Here is a 21,594-nt window from a genome sequence, read left to right on the forward strand (position 1 = left end):
AAGGGCATGTAAACCCAAAAAACGTTCATTTTCTTTTCACATAGATGTTTAGTAAATATATCAAGTACACCATAGTACCATTCGTTTTTTCTCAAAAGTCCATTTTCACTTTGTAAAAGCTCTTCCAAATTCGAAACATTTGCCATCCTGAATGGTGCCATCTTTCCTGTGACGTCACGGGTGGACCCTACAAAGTCTTGTTTTACAATCGCGTGAGGCACGAAGGAGTCTTTTCTACAGCCGTTGTTTGCCGGTCTCGTCATGATTTTTTTACTTACAGTTTGCTTCAATATATTCAATTTTTTTCGTAATGGTAAAGCGTCGTGTCGTCCAGTTTTGTACTGATTTAAACAAAACTGGGCATACAATGCAAATATTTCCAAATGACGCAAATTTGAAGCAACAATTTGTGAAATTTGTACAAGTGAAAATATGCAAACCTAAGTATATTCAAACTACATGAATATGTATATGTTTTGAGATATATAAAAAAGTCAGACATAGTTTGATGCTACACTGGTTTGCAGATTTAATGAATGTAACCGAAGAAGTTACAATTCATAGACCCAACGTTTCGACAATCTTGTCTAGTGCCTTCATCAGGGGTGATCTAAACGCTGCAACAAGAGGTCCTTTTATATGATCACTAATTAGCGGCCTTTTTTCTGACGAGGTGTAAATAGGCGTCAGGAAGCAGACCGCCATCGTCACGATTTAAAGGAGCATGGGTGGAGTTAATGTGCCAAGCCTCCAAACAAAGGCGCTGGTGGTAACGCCGATTAGTGGTGATAATTTCAGAATTATCCCACCCAATTGTATGGTTGGTTAGGCAAGTATGCTCCAATAAAGCTGAATTTTCCTTTTTGCAAAGAAAAACCGCTTTTTGGTGCTCTTTCAACCGTGTACCAAACTGGCGTTTGGTCTGTCCGATGTATTCGTTGTCACAGTCATTGCAAGGAATAGAATAAATGGCGTCGGTTCGTTGTTCTTTCGTGACAGGATCCTTAGGTTTGGCGAAAATATGCCCCAAAGTCTGAAAAGGTTTTTGAGCAACTTTAACGTTGTGGCTATTCAAAATTCTCTTGATGGGTTCAGTAACACCCTGTATGTAAGGAATAACAGCAAAACCAGTCGCTGGTTCCCTTTCATCAAGAGCCTGTTGTCGCCTGTTGTTGGGAATACTGATTACACTGTCAAAAATTCCTGCGAATTTACGGATTTCATAAGAGATAAAACTCTTGACACTTGACAAAGAACAACGAACCGACGCCATTTATTCTATTCCTTGCAATGACTGTGACAACGAATACATCGGACAGAAAAAAAAGGCCGCTAATTAGTGATCATATAAAAAGGACGTCTTGTTGCAGCGTTTAGATTACCCCTGATGAAGGCACTAGACAGGAGTGTCAAAACGTTGGGTCTATGAATTGTAACTTCTTCAGTTACATTCATTAAATCTGCAAACCAGTGTAGCATCAAACTATGTCTGATTGTCCACCTGGTTGCCGTGTGAACTTTAATATATATAAAAAAGTCTTGGATGAGTCAATTTTTAAAAGAGGAAAAGTGACTTCACCACTACATTAAGTTTAGTATAAAGAGTAAGTGAAAAGTTACCTCGTGAATAGACTTCTACCTCACACAGCTGAAGACTTTGGCTCTTTGTGGTTAAAATCCCTACATATCTACCAGTTTTCAGTGGATTGGTAAAACAAACAGCTGATGCAGCGAAGTTATGAAAATCATAGAGTCCTCCACAGTGGGAGTTAAGTGACACATCATCAGAGCCACCTGCAGATTATGAGGCACTGAAAGTCAGAATTACTAGCAGAGTTTGATTCCATGTGGCAAATATGATCAATTTGTAATAGATTCTTTAACAAAGTAAACATCCCGGAAATGTTATTTGGCATATTAAAAAACCAAGAATAAACGTTGCTAGAAAATCTTAAACTGAGGCCTTGTATTGACTGAGCAATGACAAGTAAAAAACATCTGGGTTGATTAATAACAAGGTCAATACAGCTTAGCCAAGGTTTCAAAAATTCCTGTAACATCCAAACTGACCTGCTGTTTAGCAGCTGATTTTAAGGTGATGTATGCATGGTTGACCTTACATTCAATTAAAGGATAACAAAACTCACCAAATGTTATTTTGTAGTCTTCAGTAACCACATACTGTGAGAACCTGTTGACTATATGAATTTCAGAGGCATCAACATGGTCTGAACCCAGATCCACTCTCCACCAACTGGGGTTTTCTTTTGTTGTATGTGAACAGCTCCCTTTTAAAAAGTTAGTGTCAGAATTTCCATCCACTGCGTTTCCAGATACACCATAAACATTGTCAGCAGTATTGTTGAATGTTGAAGACTGAGCTGTAGCCTTCCTCAGGGCAAGGTTCTCTGTGAACAAATATTGAAGAAAATGTTACCACATGGGCCAGGAAAAACTTACCATTGTAACAGGGTGATTCCACTCAAGAGATTGTATAACAAAGAAAAATAGTTGTGTGGTTATTTTCCAAAATTCTTAGCTTTACTTCCACACATTTTTTGTTATGTGTAGTTGTACTGTACCTACACTTCTCTCAACCAAATAGTGTCATGTAGGAGATATTTGTGCCAATTAGTTTCATGTTAGAGTTCAATCCTGCTATAGCTTATGATTTACCCATTTCAGTTTAAAGCTATTTCTATCATTTCCTCACTTCTGTTATAAAATGACTACTTTTTGCCTAGTTATTCAGCTGATATAACAATTGCAACATACTACAATTTGTCAAGCCTCTGTTTGTCTATATTTCACTTAACATTGACAAAACCTTCCACAAAGATAATCTCAAAGAAACTTAATTTTGAACAGTGAACTTGTTAAGCAAGCAAATCCTCTCTAAAACTATCAAAGAACACCAGAATATAAAATCTGCATATATAAATGGGTTATTGACCAAGTGTGAGGTCATGATGGCTGTATACTGGCCAAGTTCCTTTCTTCATAATTTTATCAACCAAGATAAAGTCAAGGTCTACAAAAATTGAAAAAATAACTAATTGAAGTTAATATCCAGCCATCTTAACTGAATGAGCCAGGTCAATAATAAAGGATTTATTATATAACTAAACATTAAATTTGCTTTAATGAGAATCAAGAATGACTTGTTTATTTTGAGAGCTAGGAAAAAAGGCTAACTATGTTCATAGTACAATAAACCCAAATAGGTTGCTATTTTTTTTGGTTTTGACTATCTTCTGCTGCTTTTTGCAACTTTATCACTGACATTATGCAAAAGTTAATAACTTTATAAGTCTACTTCTTCTTGCACAGGATCAAAGACAGCAATCCTGAGTGGGCAAGATTGGCTCATCTTGCCCACTCAGATTGCCAATCAGAACACAGGATTCACTTCATATTGCCCACATGCATTGCCAGCAATATGATAAATGTATACATTGGATCTCCTTTGGTTATGGAATATTATCATGCCTGCACATATACCTGGCATTTGTTTCACTCCAAACACCTCTGTTCTCATACACACCCTACCCTGGTGTGTTTGTGGCAGGAAACGCACATATCTTGTCAGCAGTTCATAAACAACATGCTTCACCACTGAGTTTCTGTCATCATTCCCCATGAAGACCTAAGATTTTCAAAAGTTATAACATTAAATAATATTACAGATACATAATGAAAATTACTGTAGGCTTCAAGTAAATTGGTGACTTGGTTAAGAAAAAATGAGATTGTTACAAAAGGCAGCCTATGTTAGAACAAAAAATTCTGATTTGTGAGGAAAATGTTCATGTATTTTTCATCACATGAAATACATGTAAAACAAGTTGTATTTTTGTACTCAAATTGTCATTACTTAGAAAACATTGCACCTTAACTTGTTCAGCTTCCTTGTAGTCCGTCCAAGTTGTCCCATTTATGGAAAATTGTAGCTTGTAGGTCTTCACCCACTGATCTGCTTGAGAATTCCCTTGAGTAGACACAGCACAGATGATATGAAGTGTCTGTAGATCAATCTGTAGATATGGGTTGGTATCATTTGTTCTTGCACACCATGATGATCCCGATGTGTAGTTCAGTCTACCATTCGTGGCTGGTGTGCTAGCATTTTGTACTGAAGAAGCGGTTATATTACCATCTGAAATTTTCTCGTTTTCCAAACCAAGATCCAAATCGATACATGCCCCTATAAAAAAGTTACAAGATAAAACAGTCAGTTATAAAATTAGACATAAAGCCATATTGACTCAAGCTAATTGAATAGTCGTGGGTAGATTTCGTTTTGAGTTTTTGATCGCAAGAAAACATAATTGCTTCATTGTTCCTGCCAAGATGTGTATTTCTAACAAGCTTCCGACTCTTCTGATTTGTGCTCTCTACAAACATGAAAATCTAGATATATCTAGAAATTGAGGTCATTCGCTTCACAGACACAAAAACAACAACTATCTAGTTTTATATTTCTACTATCGAGAATATACTCAGCCCGAAAATTAACCAGTTATTTACCAGGATACCTCGGTGTTTTATGATCGTTTAAGTTATGAAACAGATGTAATAACTCGGTTTAGAATGAGATTACTGTCCTCCATGTTAAATGTGGCATGCTTAGTAACCATGCCATGGTCTTGGATTTTGGATGGAAAAAACCCAGCTTTTAAAGTTAGTCACGTGATTAATAAGAAAACCGGTAGTCACATGATTTTAAGTGTTACACCGGAAATTTATCAAAGGCTAAGAGAGATAAAAGGCCATAGTGCGAGTGCAGTATGTAGCCGATTAATCCCAAATTCCAAAGGCTAAATCTTGTAATGATTTGCTCATTGTGAACTGTGGAAGGGGATTGAGCGATCCCAGTTTATAGTAGCAAGCTAAAAACCTCAACCCGGGACCCCGGGTTTGAAGGATTGGGTGTAAACTCGGACTATTTTTCAACGACAGCCAGGCGGGTTACCTCAATTCCCTGGGGCTCCCCACTTTCTTGTAAACAGGCCTTTAGTGTTGCAACAACCGTATGGTCTACAGTATTGTTCTATAACATTCTGTCGTTCGACCGGTCGTTAACGAAACCCCAAAGAGCACATTTAACAAGACACATTTATCAATGACATCATCGATTGGACTAGCGATTGGTGGAGTGCGACCTATTATTTACTGAACCTAGTATAATCCAGAACATTTTTAATTGGGCACATTTAAAAATTTCACTTTAGAACGAAAATTTTGGTTATGCCTTAAGAATAACTTTCGAGATATTTTTTGTGACCCTCTCAGCAACAAGTCACTTTAATCTGAAACACTTTTCCAAATTCTTGGTCTGGTATTAAAGGTTGTTTCAGAGCTATACCTTGATTCGGAATTTCCAAGAAAGGTCTTTGCTCATCTCAGTTTCTCGGCGTTAAAACAAATGTTATGAGTTAACAGGAATGAAATATCTATTAACACTTTATGATTGTTTATTTTGTAGTTGTTTCGTGTCGTGTCTCATGAATATACATCGAATACTTAATCATCTACGTCTGAGGCGAGCTGCGTTCATTCTTTAGTCAATTTAAACTGTATTTTCTATTTGATTATGTTGTAATGTTTGAATAAAATGATGAATATGTCTTCACTCCAACGCTTGATCAGACAGTTGTCCACTTTGGCCGTGTTTGCCTGCTCATTTGTTAAAACAATAGTCGACAATAATACGCTAAGTCACGACAAACATATTAAGATCATTGAGACTTTCAGTTTACTTTGTTCTTGGAGTTATCAGTCCTTTTGACTTGGCTCGCGCTGGTTTACTGGATAATCGTTGTATTTTTTTCTCACTGTCTTCAGCAGCAACTAAATGGCAGTAAATGTATCGAACTAGATTGTACACCAAAATGGAGACTTGATGGAGTATTTTGAAATCAGTGCCAAATTTGCATAATAACACGACTTTGTATTCAAGAAATTAGACAACTCATAAATTCAAGAAAAGGCTCGATATGTTGCATAAACTGTTTAATCGAAGCGAGCTAGTTCTTTTCCGGCAAAGTTCACATCTCTTTCAAGCTACCGCTTCATAAATATCGTGAAACTGAGTAGAGAAGATTATGCTCTTACGAAACTAAGAAAAGAGGAGCAACGAGGTCGACGAGACGTTGTTGCCTCTGAACAGGAAGTAACTCATGCTATGCGAGATAGGTTTGAAAATCGCCACTAGAATTCTCCCAAACTCAATCTGTCAAAATAAAATAACTTGTCAGATGTTGGAATTAACTTGACATTTTTCGGTCGGACTCGACAGTTTGTTAATTGAACACAATAAAATGGAATTTAATTATTTTATATCTTTGAGATCTTCACTCGTATGCTCAGATTACAAATGATAGAGAACTCACCGGAACCCAGAGGAATAAGAAAAGCGACGAAAGCCACTCGGAAGTATAGCTCGGAATCAAACTCCCACATTTCGCCGCTGTTGTTACTTCATAACTCACTGAGAAACGACACCTGATGTTTCAGTTCAATTGCCTTTGGCATCTCGAAAAACCTATTCTCAGTCTCCGTTGAAGCGCATCAGAATAAAGGTAAAGACAGAGTGACAAGGACTCCCTATGTGGCTTTTGTGGTCGCGTTCCATTATTTCCTTCAAATTATAATTTAACTCTCACAGGTGTCTTTGAGGGATTTTCCTTTTTTTTGTAAGAGATAATCGGAGGTTTTGTAGAAATTGTTGTCAGCGAGGGCTGATTGTGTATCAGGCTCCAATGTTTCATCAATAATTGTTTTTATTTTAACTGCCGTGTGGTACGCTGTGACAAAAGGCAATAAACGTTCGTGACCTTTTGGCTTTTGTGTATGTGTAAGAGCCGATTGTATTAAGGCATAGTTGACCCCTGACAGAGACCTTTCTATGATGTTTTCTAATTACCCTCTTACTTTGAGGCATTGTTTCAATTTCAGAGGGCCTTCTTCAGTGTTTTTTTTTTCGAAGAGTTAGTTTTAAGCAATGTTATTGCTTCGCCTTTGATGAAACCATAGTTTACACATGGTCGGCAGCACATAAAGAAGTGCGTAAATTGCGACCATGAAAGCCACCTGGGGAGTCCGTGCCGGTCTGTCTTTACCTTTATCCTCAAAATACAATTAAACTCATTATCTCAGATATTCTCCAAGTTTCAGCAGTGCGCCGAAAGCCGATGCGTTGACATTACGGCTTTAGAAACCTCTATTTTGAAGGGATGATCTGAAAACTTTGTATAACAATCGCTGATTTTTATCCACAATTGTTACACTAGTAGAGGAAGTCTAAATTATTTCCTTGTTTTTCGCTGTTTCTTTGTGCGAACGTCACTGGTTATAATATAAACTTGTCAATCATGATTTGTGTGCTGAAACAATTCAAAATAATCTTTACCAGAATAATATTTTTTGTAGGAATCTGGAAAGGCAAGCTGTTGGTCAAATGTCCTGCGTGGGACCGTTTTTTTTACTTGCGTATCTTGACAAGGTAAGGCCACAGTTTAGAGAGACTCTCTTGGGAAACTCTTTACAGTGGGCAATAAAACCAGATTATTAGGTTATACCCCCTACCGACCTAGCACCACAGTTTCGTTAGAAACTTACCTTCTTTATTTCTGTCGGTCCTGAGAGTTAATCGGTCTGAATATCACTTTCACTTGTTTTTCTTTTCTTTTTTTTTCTTTCCAGCACTTCTCTCATAAAAACCACCAACTCTAATTCCATTCTCCATTTCAATTTTTGTAAAAACTTTCTTCTTTACCAAAACAACCTTTCAATCTCTGTATTCCTAATATTTCCGACAAAAACATAGACAACAGACAAGTGAAAAGATACGAAACCGTCAGATTCAACTGATATCGCCAGTGCCGCGTATCATGCTACGCTATACTCGAAAACTCTTTGAAAATGTTCAAAAGTAGTTGTTTAACAGCACAAGATAACCTACAGAAGAGGCAGTTTTTTGGCTTGTCTAGGCAAGTAGAGACGCGAATCCCTCCTCATTTCACTCGCCCGAAGAGCGAAAAAATTTGACCTCTGTTCTGCAGAAATTTACAGCTTGATCCGCCTTGTGGAATCACTTGTTGGGGGGGGGGGGGGGAAGGGAGGAGGAAGCAATCCAATTGATCCTTTTACCTCTACTCCATCTGGCTTAAGGTGATACAAAAAGATGGTAGATTGGTTCAATAAAAACTGATTATATTCAAGGCTTAGGTTCTTTTTTGAAGCCACAATAACCGAGTTAAAACAAATAATAGGAGCCCACACTTTGACGTCTTTTTTTGACGTCAAAGACCTTCTTTTACTGCTCAGACAAATCAGGTGATTAATCAGCCAAGTCAACGACGTCACGCGTCTGGCATAAGACTGATATTGTATCGATATCTTTTTGCGACTGCTGTGAAGGTACGTGACAAAACATTTAGTATTATTTGAAGCCCATGATAGGGTTGTATCTCGAAAACTATCTGTTTTTAGCTGAACATTTGAAAGATTTGGTGGTAGAATTCTGTTCAGAGGAAGAAAGGTGAGTTAATGTAACAAGTATTTAACAAGCATTTAAAGAACACTTTCTCCTAGCTAAGCATGTCATTGACTTCCCGTACATTTTACGCAATTTGTAGCCCGCAATTCGTCGGCCACAATTCGGGGAAAATCGTTCCAACATGGCTAAAAGTGACTTACAGTCATTTCAAAATTTTCCTTTGTGGATTCTACTACATGTAGTTCACTCATAACGAGGATTTTTCGGTGGAAAAGGTAATTAAGTCGTCATGCGTTACTCCTAGAATTTGTATAAACGTTTGTATGTTTCCGGGCCCCGTCAAAATGTGGGCGAATATCATCAGGGACACATCAAAGGCTAACTATGATAATGCAGTGTAGAAGCGTTCAGTTCTGCATTTGTAAGATAAAACTGTTCCTAATTCATTCTTTGTTTCATTACACAGTCGGTTTCTCACGAAATTTCTTTATAGATTTAGTCTCTTAGGAAAATTCATCATGTGGCTAGGCTTTTACGAACGTTCTGATGTTCGTTAAAGCAAGTCTTTAACAACCAACCGTCTGTAGGGCTTAGAAACCTTCATCTAAACGGGCAACTTAAATTCGGATCTATCAAGCATCAAGTGGAGACTAAAACATGCCAACTGTAGGAATTCTCGTAAATTCCGCCTTCTTTCTTCCCTGACCTTCCTTTCTTGAATCCCACATTGCAATAATCAGAAGTCGAATATAAGCGATCCTCGCAGCTATGAACACTACTGAACTAGTACTCGAAATAAGATCTGAAAAATTCAGGTTCGTACGGGATTTGAACCCATGACCTCTGCGATACCGGTGCAGCGCTCCACCAACTGAGCTAACAAGCCAATTGGGAGCTGGTCCACGTGGTGAATAATGACTGTAAATATATGAGATCATAGATGTGCACTGCGGTGAAGAAACGAATATAAGCGATCCTCGTTTCTTCACCGCAGTTCACATATTGGCATGTTGGCTCAGTGGGTAAAGCGCTGCACTGGTATCGCAGAGGTCATGGGTTCAAATTCCGAACGAGCTTGAATTTTTTCAGGTCTTATTTCAACTACTAGTTCATAGCTGCGAGGATCGCTTATATTCGTTTCTTCACTGCAGTGCACATATATGATCACATATATTTACAGTCATTAATCGGTAGTCACTTGAGTGTCCAGCAATGACTGATACTCAGGAGGTTCACGTAACTTTCCTTCCGAAGGCCTTGTGGTGGAGTTCCATATAAACACCAGGCTCTGACACTTGATGACCACCAGATGGGACAGGGATACCACTATTTACTGTGGTTGCTTTTTTGTTAAGTTCAGTTCGTCTCAACCGCCATAATAGCGCACCAATCACAATGAGCAAGACAAAAACAATGCAAGGAAGAGTGATGACAACAGCCCGAAGGACTTGGGATTCACATGTTAGAAAATAAGAAGGATTCACACTAGATATGAAAATCTGTCTCCATTAAAATAGGAGAAAATAATGAAGGAATCAAGCGATTGCTTTGAAAAGAATCAAATGTTTATAATGTAATTACCCCAAAATGCAGCTTAACTATGGATTTATTGGCGCTGCTTAATCAATAATTTAAGACCAGCTTCTTGTGTCCCTGCAATACTCACTGGCATCTCCCTTTGTGGTTTCTTTAGTACATTTAAGTGTCTCTGCAGATTGAAAGAAAATAACAGTTAAGCATTAAAATTCATAGAAGAGTTCGAGAACAAAAAATAACAGAATAACACACTTCAACATGATTCTTACAAATTGCTGGTTCATGAACTTAACTCACTCTTAACCACTGAAATATTTATATCATGGGGTCTGTTTACACCATCAGCTAACGATACAACCACTCCATAATTCTTTCTTACTGATTTACAGGTTAATAATAAAACTTTTATGCTGGACCACATTTTAAATTTGTAATTTGTTATGGCATACATGTATACATGTATGAATATCAGCTTTTAAACCAAACTATCACACCTATCTGCTATAAACAACTTTACATTTATTTAATAATATTGAAGTACCTACATGTCTACATACAGAAATTAAATGGCAAATTTTCCTGAGAATGCAGATTGGAACCCCAGCTCAATAAGGTGGCAGCTAATAGTAGTGACTTACAAAATATTTAGATATGCCATACCTCTGTTCGGAATACACTTCAACTTTACAAGAGTTTAATCCCGATTCATCTCCCATAAGATCCCCGATGGTGACATACCTTCCTTTCAAACTACGATGGTAGAAGAATAACAAACCTACTCCTTGAAGAAGGTAACAAGTACCGGCCCCACCACATGTGGGACTAGTCATACTAGTATTATTAATACTTGATACTATGCCTGAACGAATACTGTAATTATTATAATAAATCACTGTTAAAAAGTACAAACAACTTGAAAGAGATGACTGCAAAATAATTCATACACTGATCAAATTTCTATATTCACTTTCAAAACGAACAAGATTTGCCGTACTGGTGAGTCTTTGCCTTAATAAAAGCTGCCTTCTTCTAGTGTGTAGGCTATACTGACTCACAAAAGTTATGTACAGCAGGGGTACGATGCTAAGTAATATAAGCCAATGACCACAAATAGATACTGCTATTGGCATCTTTATTTGTAATAAGCTAATCCCTACCAATACAGATGACCGTCTCACAGTTATTTCACAAATCATCATGACTGAGCTCCTACTAAAATGTCAATGTACCCCTTCAACTATTGAAACTGTTCCTGTTCCTTGTAATTATAAAGATTCTTCCTTGTTGTCATTTGGCAGCAACCATTTCATCATCATTGAGTTCATTCAGGAAAAATATAAAAACTGTGTTATATCAAGTGACAATAAACATGATCAATTTGTATCATTAATTTTCTTGAAGATGTAAAGCTAAAATTGTATCAACAACTGCAAAAATAAAAGTTACTGTAAGTGTATTAACCTACCAACTCTGATCTCAAATTTTCTCAGGTGAGTCGAACTCTGTTTTCTATTGACTATATACACTTCAGATACAAACTCATCTTTTCCTACATGTATATTTCACAGAGTAACATTAAACACTAATAGGGCATCTCGAGGTGAAGTCCTTACAGTCCCTGTTCCAAAGCTTGATGACGGAGTTGTTCCTATGCCAGGATCTCTTTCACTCATCTTTGACTTAGCAGTTAGTGGTCACACAAACAATTATATCATGAACGTTGGTGCAAGAGCTCTTTTTGACAGGTTGATCATGAAATTCGCAAGAGAAATCGCCCAGGACACTGATGATTATGATCTATTCAAGCTCTCTGAGGACCTCTTCTTGACTGAGAATGAGAGGGTGAGAATGTTCAGAGAAGGTATTCAGCCTGTTGATCTTTCGAATTTCAGATACAATGCTGATGATAAGAAGAAATCAGGAGTTGAAAAGGAGAATAAGTTCAATGTTGTTTATGAGAACAAATATAGGATTCCATTGGATCAAAAGATCCTAAAGGATCACGAAGTCTTCTTCTTAGGAGCCCTTTGTGATGAGCTTCTTTTCAAGCTCAGGCTTGCACCTGCCAACGATGTTTTAATAGGACCTCAGTAGATAAGGGATCAGACACAATCATCAATAAGAGCATCAATGTTCCAAGGAAGTCAGTGAAGGGACATCTTCTTCTATTGTACGAGCCATATGTCGCTGGTGCAAGAGTCAGTGAGAAGGCATTTAATCCCGACATTACTGAAGTGAAGTGATTGTCAATGGAATCCCAAATAAGGTTTACAGCCAAAGATTGAATACAAGAGATATGTGGGAAGAGATCTTCAGAAGATTTGGTGAGGAAAACAGCAAGATGAATGCAACATACTTTTATGCTAGAGACAGACTTCTCTTTTCATCAATCTCAGGAGTATGAGAGACAATGATCTTCATAGAAGTGGATTGAAATCGGTTAATGCGAAAGATGGAGTTCAGCTCACAATTAACAGGAAAGCATCAGGGTCAGGGAATGTTAAATGTCACATCTTCATCATCTCAGATGCTCAGTTCAACATCATCAACCGTGAGCTTGAAAGTGTGCCTTATTAATGAGATAACTTCTCATTAATAAAGACACAATTTTGACAAAGGAACAAATCAAGGCACACCACGACTTCTTTGCAAAAAGATCCAATATTGGTGTTTGAAAATCTTCACACAAAGATGATGATCGTTCAAGAAAATTGTTTAAGAGGATTGTTCAAGAGAATAATATCCAAACCCTCTTCAGAACTCACAAGACACTGAAGAGGGTGTGAATATTATCATCTTGAATAATTTAAGTTGTCTTTGAAATCAAGGTTGATTTAAAAATGCGAAAAACTGTTTTTTTTTAAATCAAGGTTGATTTAAAAATGTGAAAAACTGTTTTGTTGTAATCAAGGTTAATTTCAAGGTTGACTTAAAATCAACATTGATTTCATGGGTTACCTTAAAAATAAAGGTTGATATCAAAATGTGCTGATTTAAAAATGTGAAAAACTGGTTTTTTTTAAATCAAGGTTGATTTCAAAATGTGAAAAACTGTTTTTTGTTGTAATCAAGGTTAATTTCAAGGTTGACTTGAAATCAACATTGATTTCATGGGTTACCTTAAAAATAGAGGTTGATATCAAAATGTGCCAGAACCCGCTAATTATAACTACTTCCTGACTGCGAGAAACATTACCAACAAAAATAAGATGCAATTTCACAGATGGCCAATTCTTATCATTAACTGACAAGTGAACATGTTGCGATTGAAACACAAAGATCAGAACTCTGCGAAGTTTGCTACTAAGTCTATATATATTTTCCTTTTTATAAAATAATGTCATTACTATGTTAGATTAAGAAAAGTAACTTTTACCTGCTTCAACAGAAATCTTAGCTACTTTGCTGACCTCTCCATAAACGTACTAGAAAGGACATGAAATTCATGGAAGTTATAATCAAACTCCTTATGCGACATAAGTAACTAAGTTGTGTTTTATAAAAACTAAATACTATCAACTTGCACCACCTTCTCAACCACTCAGATTCAAAACTTAAACCTATCGTGATTTGGTCATTTGTGTTTTCTCGCGCTTCAATACATGTAATGTAGTTCATAATTGTATAAAATTCACTTACACCATCGTCTTCTGTTACGGCTCTCTGGTAAACAATGTAGTCATCTCCTCTCTTAAGTTCTTTGTTTACAAAAAGTCCATATGAATTTCCGTCACCAATAGTAAAATTCCAAGACTTCTCATGAACTGGACTGTTTTCTATCTCAGCAGCAACATAAAAGCTCAATCCGTCTTTGTTTGAACCATTCAGCTGTGATTTATAATCAGTGGGAAGCTCCTCAAGTCCATCAACAACTCTCAGAACAATGACTTGGTAAGCACTGGAATAATGAAAAACAATTATTAAAAATTGTTTGCCAAAATAGAGGCAAATATCCACCACTTTCACCGACACCAATGTGAATAATTGTGTTAGTATATACCACGCAAAGACGATAAACAAGTTTGTTTCTTTTAATATATGAATAACAGCGAGCACTTTATTTCCTGGCGCATTCTCTCGTCACACTCGCCGTACAACAGCTCAAGTAAAAGATGTAATCTCTGCCTAAAAGAAAAATTCTTAATCATCTGCCGACCCGAACTATCAACACTGAACAAACGTAATGAACTCGTGTCTTCCTGCCGCCACAGAAACAAAGCCCTCCTACGCAACAACTAACTGTTAAATTCCGCACTGCATAAATTAGATCATATTGTATATAAAACCCATGGTAAAGATCTGTTCTCTTTAAATCCCCTGATGAGTGGGCAACCACGAAACAGGTCTGTAGGGATGAACTGGTAGTTTATTTTTCTTTTTCCTCCCACAATATATACATCGCTCTACTCCTATGTATTGAGCACTGTCTTACCTAAGTCAAATTACTCTTTATATATATTTACTTCCCAATTAGCCAATCAGTGCACGCAAAGGCACTATTCACTGGAGTGGTGTATACTAATAACAATTATTTGAATCAAACGTCACAAAGATCACTGAAATATTAAGAACAAAGAGTTTACATGTAAAAGACCTAAAATATTATTGGAATAACTGTCACCTTATCGGACCATTCCTTTGTTCTGCAGGCCAAAGTTCAATTTCAACCTGCAACTCAACGACCTTCCTGGTGGTCAATGATGGTAAAACTGGAGCCAATGGCTCTGGGAAGAAAACAAATATAATATGATTTGCAAAAAATTTATATCAATTTCAAGATGCATATTCTCCATACTGATCCCATATATTTCCTAAGGTGCTAACAAGGAGGATTTGTTCAACAATCAGAAACTACTTTAGTAGATGATCATTTCTTTTATTCTTGTGACCACATTGTGTGATTCAGGGGTGATATTGTAAGGAGAAATTAGGTGTTAGTCACTCTTGGGGTTCAAATGGTTACCTGCATGTTATTGCATTGCTTACCTCCTATTTTTGTTTCTACTTCCAAAGATGAGGAGACTCCGTTGTTTCCACATTTTGAGATTCCATACACCCGAAGGTCATATTTGGTACCTGGTACCAAATTATCAAGGGTATATTTTGTTGTTCCCTGTACGTCATTGCTACCTTCGTGTGAAAAGCTGTTGTTGTAAGACTTTTTCCCAGAGTACTCAACCTTAACAATCAAACAATTGAGTCAAATGTAGCTACAGTAAATACCACACCTGCACTAATTTATTTACAAATAAAATCTCACGTGGACGTGCATTTTCATGATCACAACTCAAAACGTAAAAAACCTTAGTTTATAAAGGAGTTGTGGCATGTACATGCAATACAACATACAGCTGTGCATGTACATATAACTCCTCTCACTTATTACAGTAACTATTACAATAGCTGCTCTTAAATGGTAGTCATACTAATGGTACCAGTACTCTACTACACTTATGCGTCATACTCATTACGACAGAAGTCACTTCCATCTGTTCTCCTTGAACCCTTTAACTCCCATGAGTGATCGAGACAGAATTTCTCCTTACGATATCAATACAAAGCAAGCATAGGAGAGATGAGAATAAAGTAAAATATCAATTAGGGGATTATTGGTTGATCCAATGCCAATTTCTCCAAATTGTCATAGGAATTGTATGGCAGACAGTAAGGAGAATTACTAATGAGATCTTGAGAGTTAAAGGATTAAAAACACTCTTTAGGTTAGGAATTACAAAAATCACAAAAATAGCAGTTTATGATTCTCAACTTAAAAGAGTTGTATTCAAATTTGTCAAATTCATGTTTTTACAGCAAAGTAGACTTAAAAATTAAGAATTTTACCTTCCACTCTTCTCCCATAGCAGGTTGGGGTCTTTCCCATTCCAGTGTCATCTTTGTTGACTGGGAGTCTGTTGCCCTCAGGTTGTTGGGTGCCTTTGGTACATCTTACGAATAAAAACAATGTAAGTAACATAGCTTTTTTAGATTCCAGAGTAAGTTTCTTCTTTTGTGTATTCAGTAAATGTACTTCTACTAATTTCCTATTTTTCTATGGTTTTTAATTTGTACAAATAGTCCATGTTGTAATAAGAATAAATTAAATAATGTGAATGTGAAAAAAATGTACAGCTAATTGCAATGAAGAAGGTATGGGACACATTGAAACTTGTTTCCCTGAGTACACTAAGGGGTGCATTTTGGATATCACTCCCTATTCAATTAATCAATTTCCTGGTTATTAGCCAAATTAAGCTACAACCAAAGACAGCTATACGGTCTAAATTAATGACTTTGAAGCAAAATTTTGCATTCTCTACATTTAATATGTGGGAAAAAATGAAACTTACTCAATTCCAGAGGTAAGGGTTGACCATATGGTCCAGGGCCAGCTTTAGTGTATGCTCGGACATACACATTGGAACAAGGCCGAATATCATACAGGATAACAAATGCTTTTGTTGTGTTAACAGTTTTGCTGTTGGCTGGAGATCTCTTTTGTCGACTTCCAGAAGACACCAATGATGTCTTGACCTCATATGAGATAACTTTGCTATAACTCTCTTTTCTTGTCAGAGGTGACCATGAAATATTGAAGGTTGTTTGGTTCAGTATACTGAAAGACACATCATTTGGTGCTACACCAGGTTCTGAAAGTAGGGAATCAAAATATATATCAATTCAGATAGATAGTCAGCTGTCTGTCATAGAACAAAAAATTTAACAAATAATATTTCTACATCATATTTCATCAAAACTTTATACTCAAAGTTTACCTGAATTGTATTTCAGTAATTCTTCCCTCCTTTCCCCTTAACCACATTTTTATTTTGTTTAGGTATGTAGTCATTCATGTTGACTAATCATGTTCACCAGTCCTTCAATACTACATTGGAAAGCACTTGGAGTTGATAAGGAGAGTCCTTCCTGTACCACTCCTATAGTGCAGCTGTTCTCAACTTGTCTACCTTGATATCATTTACCATCTACACTTATCAAATAGCATTAAAGTTGAAAGGAAAATTAATGGGTCATTTTCAATGTATTAAAATTCAAACTTGGCACCAAGGGTTAGGGGAATAAAACAAAGGAAATCACATCAAGGTTAAGGAACGAATAATAAGTTTCTTTTGTTTTATTCCCCTTAGCCTTGCAGCCATGTTAGAACTTTAGTATATCAAAACTGGCCTATTGATCATAATGTCTTATGATTTACACCAACCATAATCATTAACAGCAACAGACAAGGTTGCATTTGGTCCAGGTTTGATCGTAGCAGCTCTGACATGGAACTGATAGATGGCCCCACCTAACACATCTACTGTGTAACTGAACACGTTTTGTTTTAATGTTTTATTGTGAATATTATGAGGATCTTCATTGTGACTATAAAACACAGTGTAACTCCTAATAATCCCATTTTCTTCTGCTGGCTTATACCAGGTGAGCTTTATCTTGGGACCAACTTGTTTATCTGGCATTATCTCAGACTGCGAAAGGTTTGAAGGAATACTTGGTGCTAAAGTAACAAAGAAATGGAAGGTGAAGGTCATTATTTAAAATGGACTGAAATAAAATTCAATCATTCAAATTTCATCATTCATTCAAAATTCATTATACTAATACTACTACTACTGCTAACAATAATAATAATAATAAAAATGATAATGATAACTTAACTCTCATATCATATCCTGCATCATATCATAACTCTAAACCTGCCAAGATATACTATTATGTTCCAGTCTTATTCAAATAAGCTATAATTATGTTTTTGAGTAAAATATTTCTTACAACCTACACTGTTCAGTTTTAGTCTCTTACCATCTTCCAAAGTCTGCTCAACCTTTACAGAACTTTTGGGTCCCTCACCACGAGATCCAACAGCCAACACTTGAAATTCATATTTGGTGTACTTGTTAAGACTAATGAAATCTTTAGTTAATGTTGTTGCTCCAGCAACAGACTCCATGACTAAATTGCCCATTGAGCCCTTCTGTCTGTAAAACAACTTATAACCTGTTATATCTCCATGTCTGGCATATTGTGGCAGTGATGTCCATGATACTTTTATACTAGTAGATGAGATTGCAGTCACAGTGAAGTTGCCTGGAGCTTGTGATGGAACTGGAATGTTGAATAAAAATGATTATAAGGTATTTTAATTATAGTTTCACGATGGTCATGTGCCTATAAAGGAACTGAATTGGTCAACACAGATGAAAGTTGTTAATATTAATAGAGCGTTACTTCAGTACTATCACAGTGGTTATGTCCTCCCTAAAACTTTGCAACTCGGAATTTCAAGCTCTTTCAAGTCTGACATCAAGTGAACCTCAGTGCCTTCATTCATCCTCAGTGGATTAAATGAGTGCCATTTAGGGAGTGACTAAGTGGTAATCTGATTTCTGAAGGGGATAACTTACAAATATGATTATTTACACTGAACATATACATATATCACTCAAATATATACCAGTTATGTAATGCTGAGTGGTATATCATGAAATATTTTATACCACAAGTCACTCATAGTCTGTCATTACCTGAACATTAATGTTGAGGGAAGAATTTGGCTCTGACATGGCTCAAACAGCACTTGAAATACACTAGAAGTGGCATTGCGTGCTTGATTTTGGCAGGAATAAGATCACAGCACGCAATAAGAGCAGTGGGCACAATACTATCAAATATACAATGAATTCCTGAATTCTGATTGACTATATTTTCTGTGGCATGGTATCAGTATTGGTAATGCCAAGTAGTATACTATTGAATATCCCACAAGTTACTTGTATTTAATGTCATTACCTGAACATGAGTGGGTGCAATACCATCAAATATACAATGAATTCCTGAATTCTGATTGGCTATATTTTCTACAGCATGGTATCAGTATAGGCTATGAGATTTTATGTAACATTTTAAGTAAGGTGAGTCATAATACTCCCTTCCACTTTTTTGCAACACCTGTAGGATTTCAATGATAATTTATGGTACAGAGAAAATAGAATTGGTACCTGTAGATAAAAGAACTCCATAAACTTCCACTCTCAATGTCTTATGACCATGATAATCTGTTGGCACAAAACGGATGAACCTTGCCAAAGTATATTCCCTCAGACCATGTTTTACTATGTCATATCTCCCAGAGTTTCCATTAAAGACCTAAAATATTAAGATATCAATGAAAATGAACAGTAATAGACACTGACATGTTTATTCACTTCAAAAGAAAATTTCAACCTTCCGTGCACAAGTGACAGCAGTTTTCCTTGGCTTTGAATTATCAATAAGCCTACAACCAACCAATAAAAATGTAGCAAACACCATCACCATAAAAAGTGATGAAAGAGGATAATCTACAGCTCTAATTCTAACAAAAATAGTTTCAAATCATTTGATCAAGCAAAATGAGTCACTTCAAATCAGAGCTGCAAGCCACACCAACATTCCATGTTAGTGGGTTATCATACACTGGACTACATTATGCCTTAAAAAATAAGCATTTCAAAGCCTGAAAGACATGACCTATGAAGCTCATGTCAGATTTTTCACTCATTTCCACCTATACTTGACCTGGTCATAAAACTGATTCAAATTTACACATACCAAAATGCTCTCCCATAACTGTCTATAATTCTTCTGCCTATAAAATTAGGCTTGACAGAGTGTATTTTTGCAGGGGGTAAGTTTCTCATCCATGGGAGAGTATAGCAGGTAATTTAGTGTTAACAACTAAGTTGAAAACATAACATTGCCTTTTAACCCTCTATGGTGGCCAATTTATGTTTTAAACCCAGTTACTAACACTAAATTACCTGTTAAGTATATTTTTATGAAACTATACATGAACAAAATATCAAAAAATGAGAAAAAAATTCAACCAAGTTTAGCATGATGTTTCATTAATATCAAACTGACCTTCTCAGTGTTGTTTTCTTTATATGTGTTAAAGGTGACACCATCCAATGATAATTTAATCTTGTACTTTGTTATCCACTGATTGTTATTGAAAGATCCTTGAGTGGCTACAGCACAGATAACATAATCATACTGCAGGTCAATTTGTAGGTAGTCAGTGTGATTAGTATTAGTTTTTGGTGCCCAACCCCGGTTATTTCCATTCAGACGACCAGCTGAAGGTCCACGGGCATTATTAGCTTTTGATGAGGCTGAGAAGCTGCCATCTGGAATTGCATCACTGCTGGTCACACCAATTGCCTGACTATGACATGCTGTTAAAAGACAATCATAATTACCCAGAGAATCAGTGCTGGTATATCATACATGTACAGTAACAATCACAAGAGTGCTGCACCATGTAAACACACCTCAAGTGATTTTACTAGTGATTTGAGGTAGTTTGTGTAAAGAACTGTAAGTTCTTCTTCAGTGAAAACTCAAGGCTAAAAAAATTTAAAAAATTAATTAACTTTGTCACCTTTTGGCCTCTAATTGAAGAAAAAAAGCCATCAGGAATTTCTAGTTGCCAGAATAACACACTATATTACAGGATTCTTACAAACTGCCAGTTCATGAACATAGATCACTCTTAACTACTGAAATATTTATGTCATGTGGTCTTCTTACACCATCAGCTAACTACACAACCACTCCATTATTCTTTACTATTGATTTACAGGTTAATAATAAAAGTTTCACGAAGGGCCACATTTTTAATTTGTAGCATTTATGTTTAAATAGGTCACAACACACATTTATACATATACATGTGTATATATCAACTTTTAAACCAAACTATCATACCTATCTACTAAACGCAACCAGTTTACATTTATTTAACAATATTGAAGTACCTACATGTCTACATACAGAAATTAAATGGCAAATTTTCCTGAGAATGCAGATTGGAACCCCAACTCAGTAAGTTAGCAGTTAATAGTAGTTATTCAAAATATCCAGATATGCCATACCTCTTTGTTCTGAATACACTTCAACTTCACAAAGATTGAATCCCGATGGACCTCCTCCAAGGTCCCTGATGGTAACATATCTTCCTTTCAAACTTGGACGGCAGAAGAATGACAAACCTACTGCTTTAGGAAGGTAATGAGTAGCTGCCCGACCACATTTGGGACTAGTCATGTTAGTATCATTAATACTTGATACTGTGCCTGAAAGAATACCGTAATAATAAATCACTTTTAAAAAGTACAAACAACTTCTAAGAGATGACTGCAAAATAATCCATACACTGATCAAATAAAGATATTCATTTTCAAAACAAGCAAGATTTACCTCCCTGGTGACCTTTTGCCTTAATAAAAGCTACCCTTTTTCAAGTGTGTAGGCTAGACTGACTAGTGACTCACTGACTCAAGTTATGCATAGCAAGGGCATGATGGAAGTTTTTCTGCCCCAAAACTCTATGTAGTCACTTTCACGGCTGTGTCAAGGAGTTTTGTGAAGTGCCACAATGGATGAAGGCAAGTGAGAGGTACGTATCATTTCACCAGGTGGTTATTGGTCCTTTTTTTAATATCATCTCATGCAATACTTTTCTTTAATTCAATATCACTAACTACATGTGAGTGAAG

General features: G+C 36.4%; 1 protein-coding gene across 1 annotated transcript in view; it reads right to left on the reverse strand.

The window, feature by feature from the left end:
* Positions 1-21,594, reverse strand: part of LOC131788922 (uncharacterized) — a 40,653-nt gene that overhangs the window by 12,815 nt on the left and 6,244 nt on the right. The window contains 16 exon segments of the mRNA XM_066159481.1: positions 1,621-1,794; positions 2,148-2,408; positions 3,502-3,646; positions 3,891-4,204; positions 10,167-10,208; positions 13,413-13,461; positions 13,676-13,934; positions 14,658-14,760; positions 15,023-15,215; positions 15,878-15,981; positions 16,384-16,683; positions 17,256-17,552; positions 17,858-18,160; positions 19,054-19,201; positions 19,958-20,271; positions 20,971-21,171. Coding sequence (XP_066015578.1) covers positions 1,621-1,794; positions 2,148-2,408; positions 3,502-3,646; positions 3,891-4,204; positions 10,167-10,208; positions 13,413-13,461; positions 13,676-13,934; positions 14,658-14,760; positions 15,023-15,215; positions 15,878-15,981; positions 16,384-16,683; positions 17,256-17,552; positions 17,858-18,160; positions 19,054-19,201; positions 19,958-20,271; positions 20,971-21,171 — 3,207 coding nt within the window.

This window comes from Pocillopora verrucosa, chromosome 12, assembly GCF_036669915.1.
Source record: "Pocillopora verrucosa isolate sample1 chromosome 12, ASM3666991v2, whole genome shotgun sequence".
Classification (NCBI taxonomy): domain Eukaryota; kingdom Metazoa; phylum Cnidaria; class Anthozoa; order Scleractinia; family Pocilloporidae; genus Pocillopora; species Pocillopora verrucosa.